The sequence below is a fragment of the Hipposideros armiger genome, unplaced genomic scaffold (assembly GCF_001890085.2).
Source record: "Hipposideros armiger isolate ML-2016 unplaced genomic scaffold, ASM189008v1 scaffold_49, whole genome shotgun sequence".
NCBI classification, from domain to species: Eukaryota; Metazoa; Chordata; class Mammalia; order Chiroptera; family Hipposideridae; genus Hipposideros; species Hipposideros armiger.
In genome coordinates this window covers 2427107-2446042 of record NW_017731399.1, presented here as the reverse complement: position 1 = coordinate 2446042, position 18936 = coordinate 2427107, and the positions used below count along the sequence as shown (strand labels likewise).

The following is an 18936-nucleotide window of genomic DNA, read 5'->3' as shown; positions in this document are numbered from 1 at the left end:
ACCATCTGGCTAATAATCTACAAAAATATATAAGAAAGGATGTGAGTGTATAGTTTAGACCACACATACGAATATTGGGGAATTTCAGGTGAGAGAAAAGATGCTGTGTGTATTATTTAAGGTGAGCTGCCCACTCTGGTGTTTTTCATTAACTGAGCCATGTATCCTTTCTAGAAACAAAATTTTGTCTTATATATTTTGGAAGTAAATACATCTTTTCCTCAATTAAAAAAAATAGGCAAACCCAAGTATATTGGGTTGTCAGAAAAGTCATGATGCATTTTTGCAACGAAAAACAGAGAAAAAATATGTCATGACTTTTCTGATAACCCAATAGTTTAGGACACATGTGTATTGAAGCTACAATGAAAGTGAGGGGATGATTAATATATAATTCAGTAGAGCAGTGGTTAGCTTTGGGAGGATCAGTAAGAAAGGCCACACAGGGCTTTTCCATCCCTTAAGCTGAGTGGTGAGAGTAATAGGTATTCCTTTTATAGTTTTCTTTACACATGCATGTATACGCTTTTGAATATATATTTTACAATAAAAACTTTTAATTCTCTTTTGAACCCTGCCACAATGTATATTCATAAATTCCTGTCCCAATAAATGATGTTATGTCCTGGGAGGCTCTACTAAGTACAGAAGAGGTGCAAGCTTATTGGGTTGCACCTTGGACTCCATGGACGCTCATATGCGAATCTCAAGGAAATCAATTCAACATTTATCCTTTGAGAGGGACTTTGCATACGACTGTGTGTGTGTGTGTGTGTGTGTGTATAACATATAAGATTAACTTGGATGGTCACTGAAACTCCAGGAGAAATGCTTTACCACATCACCCAGGTTTGAGCTTCTAAACCTTGGATAAGAATCTCAAAAATTAATTAATATAAAACTGAAAAAAATAAGTAGCTATCTAAGAGATATTAACAGCAACCCCTGCAAGGGATTGCCATAACTCCTGATTACTGTTCTTGGACTCTGTGTCCTGCGGTGTTATAAGCATGGCAGCATTTAGCCATTCCACTTGTATTTACTGAGTATCTACATAATACCAGGCAATGTGTTCTGTGCAGAGGATTCAGGAAAATATAGGAATACCTTGGAAATGTCGCGGGTTTGGTTCCAGACCACTACAAAAAAACAAGTATTGCAATTAAGCTAGCTGTAATCTTTTTGCTGGTTGAGGTTCTTGCCTTCAGTTTGTAAAAAAAACAACAACAAAAAAAACCCCACAACATTTGTAAACTACAATAAAGTGAAGTGCAATAAAACGAGACATGCCTGTAGAGTCACCTTTCTTCCTGCTGCTCTGTCCAGCAGAATAGACAGACAAGTAAATGGGACATTACAATACAATGTAGAGATACAGACACAATGCTTTGGAAGCACCCAAAAGTTCTGTTAACTCTGCCTGAGGGGATTACGAAGGGATTCAAAAGAGTGTTAGAGGATGATTAGGAGTCCTTAGATAAATAAGAGTTGAGAACAACTCACACAAAGATCCGCAGAAGTGAGAAGCACACGGGGACTATGGCCGGCAGTGTGGTTGGGCTAAAGCTCAACACCTGTGAGAATGGGTAGGGGGAGGGGCGGGTAGGATCACAAAGCCAGAGGCCAGATGATCAGGTGCCAGGTCAAACTGAGGAGTTTAGACTTTATCCTACCAATAAGGGAGGAGCAGTTGACTTGAAGCAGAGGAGTGGCAGGATTAGAGTTGCATTTCAGAAGGATCTTTGACACAGGTGTGGAGGATGGGTTAGAGAAAGTGAGTGGAGGCTCAGGGTGGATTAGGAAATTTAAAATAATCTAGGTAAAGGATGCTGAGGACTTGATTAGGGGCAGCAGCAGGGCAAGGATGTGTTCTCTATTTCTAGTTAGCGCTCCTGCACATCCTTCCAGAATTCCAGTGGGAGTGCTTTCAGAGTTTGGGTGAGTGAAGGCACTGCAAAGGTCCTTGAGGACCAGGCAGGACGACTCACCTAAAGAAACCAATAAACAAGCAGGAACAAGTGGCTCGCCTGTTCATTCATTCATTCATTCTTAACTCAGCTAGAAGCTTATAGAAACCCTTTTCCATTAGGAAGGTAAACTATAAAGGTGAATATTCAGAGGCCTGGGGATTCAAGGGGAGAGGAAACTAAAGAGGTGAAAGGGGTGCTATGTGATTGCACTTTGAAGGTAGCGACAGAATGGTCTGCCCAAAGTTGAGAGACCCAAATTCAGCCCACAAATATTCTTTGCCCGCCTAACCTATGCCAATCTCTGTTCTAAGTGCTGGGGATGCATCAGTTAACAAGACAGACAAGGTCCCTGATCTCATAGAGTTTATATCCTAGGGGTAGAGTGACAAATGAATAGCTTTCCAAATGCACAGGATGTATAGAGAACAATTAGCCTAGCCAGAGAGAGTTTGAATAGGGACTAGGGAAATTAGGCTGTGTTGTTGCAGAATTAAAGCTACTTGAAGACCTTCTCGGTAACGGGCAATGAGAGCCCTTTAGAGGTTCCTTGAGGGTTTGTTTCTTTGTTCGGGGGTTAGGAAAGCAGGGAAGTGACTACTGCTTTTTTTACATTTGAGGAACCTGAGGCTCATGGAGGCAATGTCACCTGCCCAAGGCCACACAAGTATAAGATTAGGCAGGCACGTCTGCCAAGGTCCGAGTTCGAAGTCCGTGCCCCCCTTCTGCTCTTTGCCTGTAGTGCAGAGGAGACATGGCTTAGTGCCCCGAGATCCTAGGAGAGAAGGACACCCAGCTCAGAGCCAGCTCCGCGGAAAAGTCGGAGAGGGCGGGAACCCGGGGTGCGGGGGGGAGGGGGTGGACCTAGTCGCCGGACAGTCGTAAGCAACTTCGGGAGGACCCGCCCAGGCTGGCAGGCAGGGCGGCGAGCTCGGAGATCACCCGGCAGCTGTGCGTTCACCCGCGCGGAACGCTGGGCTGAGGCGGAGGTCGGTGTCCCCCGCCTGCCAGTGGTTCGCTCCGAACACCCCTCCCCGCGCGGCGAGTGCCGCGGCCCGCCCCACTTCCGGTTGTTGCCGGGCCCTATATCCGGTGTCCGCCCGCCCTCGGCTCCGCCGCCGTCTCCGCAGCCGCCGCGATGCTGTCCCGGTCGCGCTGCGTGTCCCGGGCATTCAGCCGCTCGCTCTCCGCCTTTCAGAAGGTAGGGCTCGGCCGCGCCCTGGTCGGGGCGGGTGAGAAACCCGCCGGTGGGCAGACGGGCAACCTGGGGGCAGGGGCGCGGCGCGCCGGCCAGGCCGGGCACCAAGGGCACCGGGACGCGGAGGCCGCGGGCTGGGTGGCCCAGGCCGCTGTTACCCTGGGGGCAGTCTTGCGGAGCCCAGCGGCCCCTCGGCTTCCCGAGGCAGCCGGCGCCCTGTTCCCTGCTGTACCCCACCCTCCACGCCGGGGCTGAGGAGCCGCCCACAGCCGCGCCCGCCCCGACGCGAGACTCAGAGTTTGGGAGGAGGCGCCGCCGAGTCCCCCGACGGGATACGAGGGCCTGACCCCTCGCTTCTGTTAAAGTCAGTTGAGATGTTTGGCAGGCCCAGTGTGCTGAGACGGAGAGCCCTGGCTGTTTCGTTTACCTATTGGAGTCTTGCGACTCACCTGTCACCAGCACCTGGACAGCTTTGAGTCTGTACTTAAGAGAAAAGGCTGTTTCTTCCCTCCTTGCATCTTAGGTGACGTCGATAATGTCTTCTTTCTCAACAGGGGAACTGCCCTCTAGGGAGACGTTCCCTGCCTGGTAAGTTCTGCCCTTGCCGTTACCCAAAATGCTCTCCTCCTGGGCAGAGCACTATGTAAGGAAATTCGGGTGCCTGTGTTTCCCTATAACGTTCTGATAGATAGTAGTGAAACAAAAAAGCTGTTTAGTAATAACAGCTATCATTTATTCATTTGGCACGTAGTTACTAAGTTTCTACTGTGTGCGAGGGCGCTGTATCTAGGGATACAGCAATAGACAGTTCTTACCTTCCCGGACCTTACAGACTAGTGGGAAAGACAAAGTGTAAATAGCTCAGCAAATGAACCATTACGATTTTTGTTAAATGCTGAGAAGGAAACAAATGAAGGTGGACAGAAGAGTTCTCTTTAGTAGGCGACATTAAAGCAGTGACCCGGAAGATGTGACAGAAGCCAGCTCATTGACGAGCAGGAGGAGGAAAGGGAGTAGCATGTACAAAGTTGCTGAGGAGGGAAAGACCTTGTAAGTGTTTCCAAACTAGAAAAAAAGGTGATTTGGCCAAAGCATTTTGGTTGAGAGTGGCATGAGATAGAAGATGGTGGCGAGACCACTGGAAGGAATTTAGATTTTATTCCAATAATTTTTTGTGTGTGCTTGGAATAAATATTTGTTGAATGAATCGATCTTATTGTGGGCTCTCTGTGTGCCAGGCAGTGTTCTGAGTGCTTTCTGCGCGTTTTTCAGTTAATCATCAAGAAACAGTATAAGAAGTATTCTTTCTATTTTACAAATGCAGAAGAACTGAAGGCTAAGAGAGGTTAAGTGCCTTGACCAAGGTCACTCAGCCAACTGTTGGTCCCGCCAGGTCTACCTGACTCCACAGCCCGAGCTCATAACCCAGTAAATGAGTTATCATTTACTCATGTACTCAACAGATCATTTATTGAGTTCTTACTACATGTCAGGCACTGTGCTTGGCGACAGAAGTACAGACCCTCCAGGATTTTATGTGCTAGCTGGAGAGACAGCAGATATACATTTATGCACACATGAGGACATAAGTACATTGTAATTACTATGAAAGAGTGTGATGAGAGTGTGGGATGATATAGCCCAGCTTGGGAGGGTGAAGAGTAAGGTGGGAATGTCAGTTAAGGCTTCCCCAGGGAAGTGACATTTAAGCCAACTCTTGAAAAGTACATAGGAGTTGGCCAAGAGAATGATATCCCAGGCAAAGTGAATTGCTTATACAAAGGTTTTCAGGAAGGAAGGTACTTGACTGGTCATAGAAATGGAAAGGAAGCCTGCCTGGCTGGAAAGATAGGGAAATATGGACAATACAGGAATGTGTGAAGTTTTCGGACTTTATCCTAAGAGTCATGAGAACATAGGCACCCGGCACATAGGTGGTGGTGTACCTTAGTTAACAGTGGACTCTCAGTAGTAAATAAATTTTTAACTGAAAAATGTCAGTAAACATTTTCTCCGTTTTATAGATTGTCAGGACAATGGAAAGAGCCTTGTACTTGGGGTTTGCATGGAGGCTCAGGGCTTCACCTTGGACTAGTAACTTAACCTCCAGAAGCCCTGCTTATACGTGAAGTGGGAATAATGGCAGATGGTCGTTCCACTTCAGGGAGTGGTGAGACATGAAAATCAAAATGAGGTCATTAAGCTTTTTATAAATCCATAAGCACTGTACAAATGAAACTTGCTGTAGGATGAACTCTGAATGGACTCAGAGTTCTAAAAATCAGCATGGGCTGCTGGCTGTTCTAGCTTGGGGGTCGGCAAACTGGGCGCGAGCCACATGCGACTCTTTGGGTACGTTCCGTCTCAAAAGTTTGCCGACCCCTGGAGGAGCCAGTCCTGTCCCTCACAACAATTTAAAAGTTATTCGAGAGCCATAAATACATTTTTACATAATCACCATTATGTGAATAATGTCCTTTAAAAATTTTACAAATGAAACTATGATGGTTTTATTTTCATTTTCAATTTTACTTCAGAGCCACATGCTCGCGAGCCACAGTTTGCTGACCCCTGATGGCTCTTCTGTCTCAAAAGTTTGCCGACCCCTGATCTAGCTCAAAGACATGCTATACTAGGGATTTGTACTGCAGAGTTATTGGCTGCTGGACATAGTGATGACTTACTTGACTCTGAAACCCTGGAGATGTTTGTGGGGAGGCGGGTACAAGAGAGGGCTGTCTCCCATTTGGTGTCTCCTGAGCCCATGGTTCATAGATATGAAAAATATAAGATATATGAAAGAATATATTCAGGTGAGACAGCTGTAGTAATTAGTTATCAATTGGGGAAGTGCAGTTATCTGTGATAAGTAAGGATGGTAGGGTGGAGCATGACCAAGCTGTTGAGTGTGACCAGTTTGGAAGACCTCATTAAACTAAAAGGAAGGATAACGATTTGCTCAGTTCTAGGACAGGCTGGAGACTCTGAGGCTAAAGTAGCCCAGTCTTTGCTACTAGGGTTCAGGCAATAAGACTTCGAGCTTAATGCATTTTAAGTAACCAGGGAAACAAAAACTGAGACCAAATATCCCCACTGCTTCTCAGATTATGCTATGTGTAGTCACAGGATAAGTCATCGTCTATCTTTCTCAAGCTTCAGTTGTATTTAAAGACTTGGGAAGTAGAGACATTTTATTATGAAAACATAGAGGGATAATGAAAGTTTATAAATTTCAAGCTAAATAAGATTATAAAACTACTTCAGGCTATGCCCTTAGAATTCTTTCCTTTCCTCCTCAAACACATACCCACTCTCAAACCCACATAGCTGTTGCTCTCTGCCATTACAGTTACTTTGGTGGAAAAGTTTGAGAAGTAGGAATCTGTGTGATAAAGATTATGTTGTTGCTTATAGTTGACCTGCTCTGTCTCAAGTTAGGAGGTAAACAGACATCTTTTCTATTCCCAGCAGGTATCTGTATAAGATAAGAGTTGTTAAGAGTTGTTTTGTTTTTTGCAGGGGTCTCCTTATGTCAGGGACAAGGTTACCCTGACAGCAGGAAGATTGTGTAAGTATCACTGGGGAGTACAGATATGTGGCCATGGGGTATTTAAGATACCAGCTCTAAATTTGTACATTTGCTTGCTTTTCTGGCTTCCAAGTCTAGAAATCAAGGTGGTTATGTTGAGTCTCTAGACCTAACCCTGATGTTAATTTATGACGTGTGATGTACCTTGAGCTGCAGCCCCATGTCCAGTGCTGAACCAGGAATGTGCCTGTCCTCAGGTGTTTAGATTATCCAGAAAGTGAAGTTAGAACCCTCCTTTTATGAGACTAGATATAGAAGCGTACTCCTAAATATTCTGGTTGGGTACAAGTGCATCTGAAGGGCTGGAGGTTACCTTTATTGTGGAGATTGAGAGCATCCTCTTGGTGTAGCATAGATATTCATTTTAGAAACCGTAAAAGCAAAAGACTATAGTCAGTCGAGTCCTGGGACTTTGACTAGTTTGGATGGAATGCTATTATTGCATAATGCAAAGTTTGGAGAAAGGCCACCCATGTGTGTTTCATATTAACTTCTGCTTATGAATGTTGCTTAATGGTACTTTGCTTTCCAAGTATTTTCAAGGTGGTGCTAAGAGGATGCTCTCTAGTTATCTATTAAACACCTATCAAGCTTCTTTCTCTACAGGGAAAATCTTCAAAATGAAGGGTCAGCAGATTAGCTCCTTTTTTACCGTGCATCACAATGGGATTTTTTTTTTTTTAAAGAAAGTGATGCACTTAGTTCTAGAAGTATGAATTCCTGTGTTATTTTTGGAGGCCAACTTGGCATTCATAAGTCTTTGAACTCTGTGAACCTTTTGATCTAGCAATTCCATTTCTAGGAATTCATATTGAAGAAGTCCTGGTAAACCCAGATTTCTCGAAATGGCCAAACAACAGGGCTTGATTAAGCTATGCCATGTTAACATGTTCACACTATAAGTGAGAAAAAACAGGTTATAAAATGGTTCCATTTTCTGCTACCTGGTGTAATCCCATTATAAGTGTTCTTTTTGCTATTTCCAAATATTCCATGGTGAACATCTAATACTTTTATAATTGAAAAAATTAGAGATTTAAAATATGGTATTCATCTGCAATTTCAATGAAAATTGGAGCAATCATAAATCTCTATGCAATAAATAGAACAAATAACTACTTGAAAGTAAATTATTTTTTAAAAACCCTAAACTTTGAGGGGTGAGATTACACATTAGGTTAGGCTATCACCCTGATCTAATAAACTGTTTTTGCATTGTGTGTTGTCTTTTTTCGTGAATAAGGTACGCGCTCGATTTAAAAAATCTTTTACTGTAGAACTATTTTTGGTTTTATGTTTATCTTTAATAGGTTATACATTTACATGGTTCAAAAAGTGGCCATGAGAAGGTTTTATCCTTGTCCTCCAGTGCCACCAAGTTCCTTTTCCCAGAGACAGCCAGGGCACCAGGTTCTTGGATGTCCTCTCAGAGCACTCTGTGCATTTGCACATTACCTGCTGGTTCTTTCCCTTGAGGATGTACTTATGTACATGGCTGTAAACTTTACACAGAAAACTTTGTGTTCTGTATTTTTTTTATAACATACATTTTTTTCCTTGATTCTACATGGACCTTATAGTTATTTTGGAATTATAGAAGTAAAAATATCAAAAGACAATTTAAGTCTGTTTTACTTTCCTATTGTAAAGGTGCTTGATGTAGAATATTCAAAGTCCTGAAGTGTGGAAAGGGAAAGTCCCCCTCAGTTCAAATCACTCTCCCAAAATGTGTCTATTTGTAACAGATAACCAAAGAAACCATATATATCCACACCTCCATTCTCCAGAGGTAACCATTGTTAATGGTTTCATACATAGGTGATAACATTCCAGTTTACATTATTTGAAGTTAGTGCCGTATCAGAAAGTACCTTGATCTTTTGAGGTTCCTCTTGAATGAGTCCATAATGGACTACTGTGCTGCCTCCTAGCAAGAGAACAGACTAGGAGATGCCATGAGTTTTCTGATGGACTTTTTTTGGGGGCACGTACCCTTTGTTTTACTGCCTAGTTAACGGTCTCATCTTGTTGCCTTATCTGATCTGAATCTGTAATCCTACAGACAGAAATTTCACTGTGTGTGGCACAATGGCGTGTACCCTAATGGCATGCCATTTATCTGGATTTAATTAAAAACCTAATCAGGAGCTAAGTCCTTTTCGTGAGAGCGCAAAGGGCCAAGATGCTTATCTTTTTTTTTTAAAGAAAGGGAAGTCTGTTTTGTGAGAGCTGGCATTTCACTGCAGAATCGGGTCCTGGACCCACAAGGAGCTCACTACTTAGGGCACCCAAGTCATCCAGGCTCTGCTCTAGACCTGTTGCCAAGTCAGAATCTCAGGGTGACGTCTGGACATGTGTGCTGTGACAGAGTTCCCCTGGGTGACACTGATGGCCACCCCTGGTTCAGAGTCACTGATTTAAAGGGAAGCTGATTTATGGTGCCTTACGTACACTAACGTGAGTGATTCACCTGCTAAAGGAGTTTGCTTTTATGTTTTCTTTTGTAGCATTAACAACAGTAGTGTCTTCAACGTTCGCTTCTTCAGAACTACGGCTGTGTGCAGTAAGTACCTACCTTCAGCTCCCTGCCTTCTTGGGAATGGAGTTTCAGTGGGAAGAGCAACAATTGACTGAGTTTAATTAAAGGAAAACTATGGACTACGTGTGATTTTCTTATTTGCTCTTTTCCTAGAGGATGATGTGGTTACAGTCAAAACCCCAGCATTTGCAGAATCTGTCACAGAGGGGGATGTCAGGTGGGAGAAAGGTAAGATTTAGTGCTCTTTCACTTAAATTTTTTTTTTTTAAGATTTTTTATTGGAGAATTGGAGGAGGGGAACAGCGTTGGGGAATCGGGGAAGGCGAACAGACAAGCTGCTGTCCTTTTGTTCTTCAGTCTAGTTATGGAGGACATCGCTTCACTGGCCCATGTTGGTATTATCATTGCGCTCTTCCCGGGTGAGGCAGTCGCTTGCCGGCCATTGGACGGCTGCTCACAGTGGCTCACCACAGCTCACGCTAGCTGCTCGCCACTCACGGTAGCTTATGGCAGCCCAATGCAGCAGGGGCTGAAGCCTACACCGTCACAGGTGACTCACGGCAGCCCATCTCCAGGTTGAACTGTTGTTCACCATCTTAGGTGTAGAGGGTGCAGCATCACTGGCCTTAATGTGGGATCTGAACCGAGGCCTTGCTGCTCAGAGCTGTCGTCCCAAGCCAACTCTTAACCAATGTGCCACTCGGCTGGCCCTCTTTCACTTAAATTTAAATACTTTCTAAAAGCCCCGCCCACTGCCACTACCTCCATGATAATCAGTGGAACCTATGGCTCCACCCTTTTCTTTACATGCAGTGTACTTTTTCCTGGCCCTGTAGAAACGGGGACTTGTAACACCTGCCAAAGGGATTTTTGTGGCTACTGGAGGCCTCCCTAATAGGTAATCTTTGACTGTCTTTTTAGCTGTTGGAGATACAGTTGCAGAAGATGAAGTAGTTTGTGAGATTGAAACTGACAAGGTAGGCTTGACCTATATTAGTGCCAATTATTCATGGTCTCCCCTTGGTTTCTTAACCTAATGAAAGAAACAGGGACTTAACTGTTGTTTAGAGATAATTTTTAACTGGCTCTAACTTCAGTTATAAAAATGTTGGAATAGCTCATTAGAAAGAAAAAAGCTTTAAATGTTTAATTTTAGATTGTTCTGTTGGGTTGTCGGAAAAGTCATGATGCATTTTTGCAATGAAAAACAGAAAAAAATACGTCATGACTTTTCCAGCAACCCAATAGGTGTATGTATATATACTTTAGTAGTAGTTTTTTTTTGTGTGTGAGTGTGTGTATGTGTGTGTGCACGCGCGCGTGTGAGCTCTTTCCAGTTTTTCATGAATCACCTAGAAACACATTAACTGAATATTGCTTTAATGTTTCTGAGAAAGGACAGAAATGATGACTATTCACATTAGCATTGACTTGTCATTACTCTTACTCTGTCTTGTATGTCTATGTATGCAGCTCTTGTGACTCATATTTGAGATTCTAAACAATTAATTTTATAATGCTGAGTAAAAATTTGGACTCTCCGTCTGTCTTCCTTTTGCAGACATCCGTGCAGGTTCCATCACCAGCACATGGCGTGATCGAAGCTCTTTTGGTCCCCGATGGGGGGAAGGTAGAAGGAGGCACTCCTCTTTTCACACTCAGGAAAACTGGCGGTAAAGAAGTTCTCCTGGTTGTCGAGGTCTTCGGTATTCCCCCTTGGAATTGGGGCTGAGCATAATGTACTAATTCCTTGATACCTCAAAGACAGTTTGGCATTCCAGCTGCCCTTAGTTGAAGGAATGTGGGGTGATAGTTATATAGTGTGAACTTTACATGTCAAGTTCTAGAAAAGGGTATTAAAATAAACCTCATAATACTCTGTTCTTTCCATGTATGTTGCTTATGCTGGACCTTTTCTTAAAGATATAGAAATGAAGATTCTAAAGAGTGATTTTTTTTTTTTTCCTCCCCAACCCTAGCACTAGTATCACATGGGGCCTTTCAAAGTAATAAAAATGCTTAGATTCCATGGCCCTGGGCTTCTGATATAGTAAATCTGGGGTTACTAGATACAGGTTATCTATGATAGTTTTTCTTCCTTTTTAATGCTCTACAAGTGATTTTGACACAGCCAGGGCCGAGAGCCACTGTTCTAAAGTGAGAAGTGAGAAGCAGCAATTTTTCATGGTGTCTGTTATGGAGAATTCAGTGTGCTTTTTTCACATCTGTTCTCTCATAACATTTTGGGGCGGGGTGGGGGGTTGGTATTTCTCTTGGGAAGAAATAAGGAAATAAATTTGTCCTGGGCCTTATAGTCAATATTAGAGATTAGAAAAGAAAATAACTTTTTTTGATTCTTAGTTAAATGTTATAACTACTAAAGTTGATTTCTTCCTCATTGTTAAAATATGTATTAGAGCAGTGGTAGATTGCATTATTGTGATTGGTCAGAGCAACACAGAAGCCCAGGATGGAAAGAATGTGCAGTAGAAGGCTAGGGAATAAGATTGATTCTTCAGTTGAAGAATTCCATCTTCTGATCATTTTATTTCTTTAAAAAAAGTTCTTCAAATTTAAATACAAAACCAGATATAATGTCCAGATGGGTAAAATCAAAACAAACATCTAATTTAAAGTTGTGAGTTTATTACTTGGCCACCTCATTGGTTTATGAGAGTTATCCTAGATGAAATGCTTTGAACTCTTAACTCTAAATGAACCCTTGATTATTTCAACTTTTATTTTTTAATAGGTAAGACTATTGTTCTACATGTGATGTTAAAATAGAAGATGAGAGTATTGGTATTACCATAACTAGAAATGTGTTATTTTTACGCATGTGCTTGAACATCTTAAATTGCCTGGGATTCTTTGCTTGGAAGTTTTCCATGAGCTTAGTAGGTGCTTTGAAAGTACTTGCTGAATTTGATGATCAGTAGATATTTGTGAAACAGGAAGTTATCTGATGTAAAACATCTGGGAGCCCTGGGAACTAAAGTAATAGTGCCTTATATCGCTATGTGAATCTCATGGTGCCTTGCATATATAGCAAATACCAGTAAGCATTTCTTAATTGATTGGAGACTGAGGTTTTGCTGTTAGATTCTGCTTAGTATCTGTAATTTGGTTGCTTTCCATTACAGACAGTGCCAATGGCGTCTGTTTTTCTTGTTTTCCAGCTGCTCCTGCTAAGGCCAAACCAGCCGAAGCCCCTGCTGCTGCAGCCCCAAAAGCAGAACCTACAGTATCGGCAGCTCCTCCTCCCCCTGCAGCATCTATACCCACTCAGATGCCACCAGTGCCCTCACCCTCACAACCTCCTGTTAGCAAACCGGGTAAGCCACCACCTCCCAGATTTCTTTATGTGGGAGAAGAATATCTCATCTAATGTCGTGTTCCCTCATAAGGCAAAGTCTGAGACTAATCATGGCTCTAAACAGGCTCTGTTGTCTGCCTTGTAGAAAGAACTCTAGACTTTGTATCAGAACACCTGGTTTTACATCCCAGCTTTCTGTTTATAGCTGTGTGACTTTTGCTAGTTACTTAACTACTGTGAGCAGATAGTTCATTTGTGAAGTGGGAATGGTGCTAATATACCTCAGAATATCTTGATGATTAAGTGACGGTACAGTATGACAGCGCTGGCACATACTCAGTAAATGTTTCTCTCATTTTCTAATGCAGCTGTATCCCCCTCTCTTCGTTTTCAGTGTCTGCAATAAAACCCACTGCTGCTCGTCCAGGAGCTGAGCCAGGAGTTGGCAAAGGTGTGCGTTCAGAACATCGGGTAAGTGTCTGAGGACCACTTCCAGGAAAGAGGCAGAGGGGCAGTGTTGAGTTAGTGAAGTGTGGGTATGATGATCCCTACCTTTGAATGGCTGGCTGCTTATTCTCTTGGCCTTGACAGGAAAACTGAGTTTGGGAAGTGACTTGTTCATAGCCATGAACTGTCAAATGATAGGACTAGAACCTGAGTGAACACTTGTCCAGTGGTTTTTCCCACTATGTTATGCCACCACTGAAATGTCTTGGGTGAGTAAAATATTTGCAGGGATGGTAGCTTAGTAACACACCCCCCCACCCCCCACCACGATAACACACACTTCAGAGAGGTTGGTTTAGTGAGCTCTATGCCTATACTTCCGGAATGCTTAGCTGAGGGCTACACAGTAGCAGTAGCTGTCAGGGGCAGACATAAAACCTCAAGGAAGTATGGTTAAGAGTGTGGGTTTCTCTATCTGAGAATACCTCCTAAAAATACTATAGCCTCAAAAGTTTATTGCTTGTGAGTTTCCATTCCACAAGTAGCTATTCTCATGCAAGTCTTTATCACCAGAAATTGCCCATTCAGTAATGATTCCTGGGCTGGCTAGCCCTACACCACACTCTTCTTTTTCATAAGTTGGTTTTACTTTTTAAATCAAACCATTCCCTGGGCCTCCATTCTTGGTCAAACTTTAGGCGTAGTTTTTGTCTATGTTTCGTTGTTCTTGCTCAAAAAAGCAAGGCCACGGGAAAGAGGGAGCCTGGGGCCCTCGTTGTACTTAGATATTAGTAGTCCTTGACTCCCCGCTTCTGACAATTGGGTGCTCCTTCAAAGTGCTGAGACCCAGGTTGTCAGTACTTGTCCCACTTTCTCCTTCAGGAGAAAATGAACAGGATGCGGCAGCGCATTGCTCAGCGTCTGAAGGAGGCCCAGAACACATGTGCGATGCTGACGACCTTCAATGAGATTGACATGAGGTGAGAACGCGGGCCTTATTTCCATGCCCTTACACTTACAATACTTGAACTTTCCCCAGTCCCCACTAGCGCTGATTCCAAAACAAAACTAACTTAACAGGGAAGAGGTACTGCTTTGTATTGCTTGTTGACTTAGAGTGACCCACTGGTTTCATTCTCTCATTGACTGCTAGTACTATGCCTGCCTTCTCTGAATTAAAAAGCTTAGCCTTTCAGATTTTTATACCTGAATCTTGTAATTTCTGATAAATGAGGCTGGTAATAGTCTTCAACTCTGATGACTAGTGTTGAGTTGCCAAGTAGAGACAGGGCAGCCATGCCAACAAGGCTTATGCTGCGAGGCCTAGCCCTTGGGATGGAGAACCACTTGATAGAATCCCGGAGCCAGGGTACCGCACCCTGCTCCTTTCACAGTCACTGCTCCTTATGCTCCTTAAGTAGCTCAGAGTTGGGTGAGTGAAAAGGCGTAGGCTTGTCATATCTTTCTCCTTTCTCAGCTTTGATAATGAAATGGAAAACAAGCTGTGTTTTTAAAGAAAACCTCAGAATATTAACCAAAGGGGCTAATTCAGTACAGCGGGTCCTCAAATGATGTTTCATTTCGTTATAACATTAATGAGATGTCATAGGTACATAACTATTGTTTATAACTCTTGTTAGCCCGTGGTAAAATTGGTTTCTTTATGTATCATTTTGCTTAAAGTCACAGAACCTATCAAATGACGTTAAGTGAGGACTTAACTGTGTACCCGTTTTCTGTAGCGAGCTAATTGTTGGCTCACCTATTTTCTTCAAGAATTTGATATTTACAAATACAAGCACTATGGGGAAGAGAATATAGTTAAATTGAACAAACATTTTTTGAGTGCTTACAGTGTATGAGGTACCATACTGTATTTGAGGGGAACACCAAGATGGGCAAAAAGAGCCCCCACCCTTCCAGAGCTTGCTGTCAGGTGTGGATAATCACAAAGTAAAATCTAAAAACAAGTATTAGGAGGGTACAAAGAGTGTGACTGGACAAGAGAATGAGATCATTTGTTTTTGAGGTGGGGGCAGAGCTAGGGAGGGTAGGATGAGGGAAGGTTTCCGGGAGGATAGAGATTTTTAATAGACCTTAGAGAACTAGCATTTTGACACAGACAGGAAAGTACAAGACATTTGAGAACTATTTGCCACGAGGACTATGTGTAGGAAGAAATGGTTAAGAAAGTTGGGTTCACTTTTCAGAATGTTTTGAATAAGAGGGATAAGAGTTAATTATTTAATTCAGGGGCTAAGTCATCAAGTCTTCAGGTCATTTCTGTGCTTCTTTTTGTCCTGAGTGTTTAATGTGCTAATCTGCTTCTCATTAGGGAAATTTGTGTTCCTTCAGAAGGGATCTAAAAAGTAGAGAGAAGGGAATGGTTTATTGACATTGTGCTGTGGCATTGTTCACATATGGCTCTGTGGCCTATTTCACTAGATGTTATCCATTCTGTTGTGAAGCTTCTTATAAAGATTGGATGTCATTCAAGCCAAAGATTTTTCTCCTGTCCGTGGGATGTGGGGAAGGACGTGACTAATGAAGCACGAAGACTGCAGCTTAGGTTTCAGTGCATTAGGGCTAAATTGTATACAAATTGAATTGGACTTTGAAATTCTACCCAATTTCTTAAGACACAGCATGTAAATATTTGTGGCCTTGAAAGATGCAGTTGGCCCAACAGCTTTGATTGGAAGATGGGAGAAATAGTTAGCTCTGCTTTCAGCAGCTAATTTAGGTGTTACTTAACGATGGCCTGGGGTCTTGCTGCAGTCAGTAATCTGGTTTCCATTGAGTGCCCTTTGGATCTTATGCTGATCAGTTAACCCATAAGGAGCCTTTCTGAGACCTTCTCCTCTCCCCTGTTGTCCCAGCCCCTGCCTCCAAGGGCAGAGCTCTGAAATAGAAACTACTTAATGACCAGACAATAGCATTTGGGCAGGTTTGAGAGCAGAGATGTTTATCACTTCTCTTTCCCTCTTCTGCAGCTCTTGTGTCTTGGGAACCAGTAATGTCTTTAGGGTGGTAATCCTAGCACTAAATAAGGTTAGACTCAGGAAAACAAACATTTAAACCCAATCAGTCCCCCTAGGAACACTTCCTTTTTCAAAAATGAAAGGTCTGAAGGGGGGAGTTAAAGTTATAGCATCTTATCTTTCATGTTAATGTTGAATTAGGCCATTATAGGGAGAATGGGAGAACTGAGCTTTTGGGTTTGAGATAAAGTTAAATTCAATTTCCATCATGGAACTGTATTCCGATAAATACTGAGGTTTCTGCAGCAAAACGATGGGAAAGCCACTTCCCACTAACTGTACGTATGCGGTGTGTATGTAGAAAAGTGAGTCCTGAAGGAGCAAAGGCTGTTCATGTTGCAGAGGCTTCTCAGAAGGCCCTGTTGCTCATGCTTTAAAAGCGTAGGTCCACACATGGTCACTTTTCGAAATACCAAGGAAACCACACCTGTGAGACTGATCTAAGGGCAAGAGCTGTGTCTTTGTTATCTTTGTATCTTGGTGGCCAGCACTGATCCTCACATGGTAGGTGCTAGCACCTGTTCGAAGGAACAGGTGAAAGGAACTGCTAACTCTGAGGAGATGAAGAATGAGTCTGCTAGCTTCCCCATGAACCTAACAGCACACTGAGTTATCCCTTCTGTATATTGTCATAACTGCTTTTGCTCACATGAAGCCTATACACCTGTGGAGTTTGGGGGGAGGGGAGGTTGTCTTCACCAATCAGGAGATAGGAGGCATGTCACAAGGAAGTCATCAGATTTGGTTGTTTTTTGGAAATAATTCTAATAAAAAGGATATTGCTTATTTTGTGGACTTTGTTTATGCTTAAAAAAAAATTCTTTTTCAGGATAGATAGCTCATGATTTTAGTGTAGCTAGAAATCCCTTTCTCATCCAGGGCAAGGATGTTGGTGTGTTGTGAGACCTCTTGTTCATATTTTCTGCCACTGAAACCTGTTACTTCTGGAATGTGAGTGAGCCCTGTCAGGGACTCAGCCCACCTTAGAGACAGATGGAACCTGATTCCTTTGTATCCAGATTTTGTAATGGAACAAGGTTATTGTGTTGACCTCTAGCAGACTATTTCAAAATTTGAACTTATGGTACAGAGTAAGGAGAAAAAAGCTTACCCAATTGTGTACACAGAGTTAGAAACTGGTATGAAAGTCAAATGAAGGCTTCATTTGTGATCAGTTTGTTTTGTAATGGGTTTTTGCAGTAACATCCAGGAGATGAGGGCCCGGCACAAAGATGCTTTCCTGAAGAAACATAACCTCAAACTGGGCTTCATGTCAGCATTTGTGAAGGCCTCTGCCTTTGCCTTGCAGGAGCAGCCTATTGTAAATGCAGGTGAGTTTGTGGTGGCCAGCACTGCAGAGGTTCTGGGAGGTATGTGTGTGCACTCACACCTGCTCCTCCACACACAGACACAAAGATGGGGGATGACAGACCAAGACTTTATTTCATAGCTGAGAAAACATGAGTGTCTTTCCCAGAGATTTCTTGATGCACCTTCCTGAAATGGTATTATAATTACTTGTCCCACTAGATGGACAGAATCGTTTCTCTTCCCAGTGCATAGCTTTGATTCTCAGCCAGCCCAGCTCCCCAGGCTTCTCATGTCAGGTTGGAAACTCTTGTTGTTTGGCACCCGCCTTCCAGAGAGGGCTCTGTTATCTTGGGGCCCGACTTCCACACCTGGCATAGGCTCCAGGGCAACCTTTGATTTCTGGATAATGGGCCTCATTGGGAGGCCTTGGGCTTGGCCCCTCTTTCATGGACTTAGTGCTCATTTTCCTTCCATTCTACTCACCTACGTCATTGAAATATTGACCTAACAAGCAGTTCTCTTTCCAATTGAGACACTTCTCTGTTCCCTGGAAGATTGGAGAGGGGACATTGACACTTTTGCAACCCTCAGCAGTGCCAGGGTCTGTAAAGATCTAGAAATAGAAGCCCTAGTCCCTTCCATCAAATGATATGCTCTAGGTAGGTAGAAGGGCTGTCTTTGTTTTGCCCATATGTGTATCTCTGTATTCCATTCTCCTCATGCTTCCTGATTGGCTTTCTCCATCCCTTCTGCCTGCTCATACACCTACGCATTTCTGAGTTCTCGTGGCCGCTTTCTCACTTTACATGCTTTTCCTGGGTCTCTTGTCTAACAATACAGCAAACACTTTCTGTGGAAAAGATTCCCAAGCCTGTGTTTTCTGATGAGCACTAGACCTAAATTTTCAGCTGCTGTTTGCTATCTCAAGCTATAATATTAAAGCCAGCCCACCCTGCTTCCTCCTGAGTGAGAAAGAGCCTTCCCACCCCCCTTGTCACCTTTGTTGAAAGTGGGCAGCAGAAGGGGCAGTGCTTCCCCACCCACTTTGCTAATTTGCCTTTTTTTGGAGAACTTATTTTAATTGTGAAATAAACATTTTTTTAATTAGTTTCAGCTGTACAACACAGTGCACTAGTTATACTTTTTACCCCTCAAAGTGACAACCCCCCTCCCCCAATCCACCGCCCCAATGCCCCCCCATATCATATCTATTACAATTCCTTTGACTCCATTCCCACACTATACTCCACATCCTGTGACCATGTGTGTGTGTGTGTGTGTGTGTATATATATATATATATATATATGTATATATATATATATGTATGTATATTCACTTATAGTTGACATACAATATTATACAACGTTAGCTTCAGGTGTACAGTGCAGTGATCAAGCCTCTACCCCATTTGGGGAACTTTTTTTTAAAGATTTTTATTGGGGAATTGGGATGGGAACAACGCTGGGGAATTGGGGGAAGGGGAACAGACAAGTTGCTGTCATTTTGTTCTTCAGTCTAGTTGTGGAG

General features: G+C 43.0%; 1 protein-coding gene across 1 annotated transcript in view; it reads left to right on the top strand.

Annotated features, from left to right (window-relative positions):
- Nucleotides 1–3032: 3032 nt before the first annotated feature.
- DLST (dihydrolipoamide S-succinyltransferase) overlaps nt 3033–18936 on the top strand; it is a 20335-nt gene continuing 4431 nt past the window's right edge. Inside the window, exons 1-11 of the mRNA XM_019640427.1 lie at nt 3033–3168; nt 3720–3753; nt 6685–6733; nt 9262–9317; nt 9447–9521; nt 10215–10270; nt 10855–10966; nt 12473–12628; nt 13004–13080; nt 13939–14036; nt 17298–17428. Coding sequence (XP_019495972.1) covers nt 3106–3168; nt 3720–3753; nt 6685–6733; nt 9262–9317; nt 9447–9521; nt 10215–10270; nt 10855–10966; nt 12473–12628; nt 13004–13080; nt 13939–14036; nt 17298–17428 — 907 coding nt within the window. The 5' untranslated portion in view covers nt 3033–3105. The remainder of the gene's footprint in view (nt 3169–3719; nt 3754–6684; nt 6734–9261; nt 9318–9446; nt 9522–10214; nt 10271–10854; nt 10967–12472; nt 12629–13003; nt 13081–13938; nt 14037–17297; nt 17429–18936) is intronic.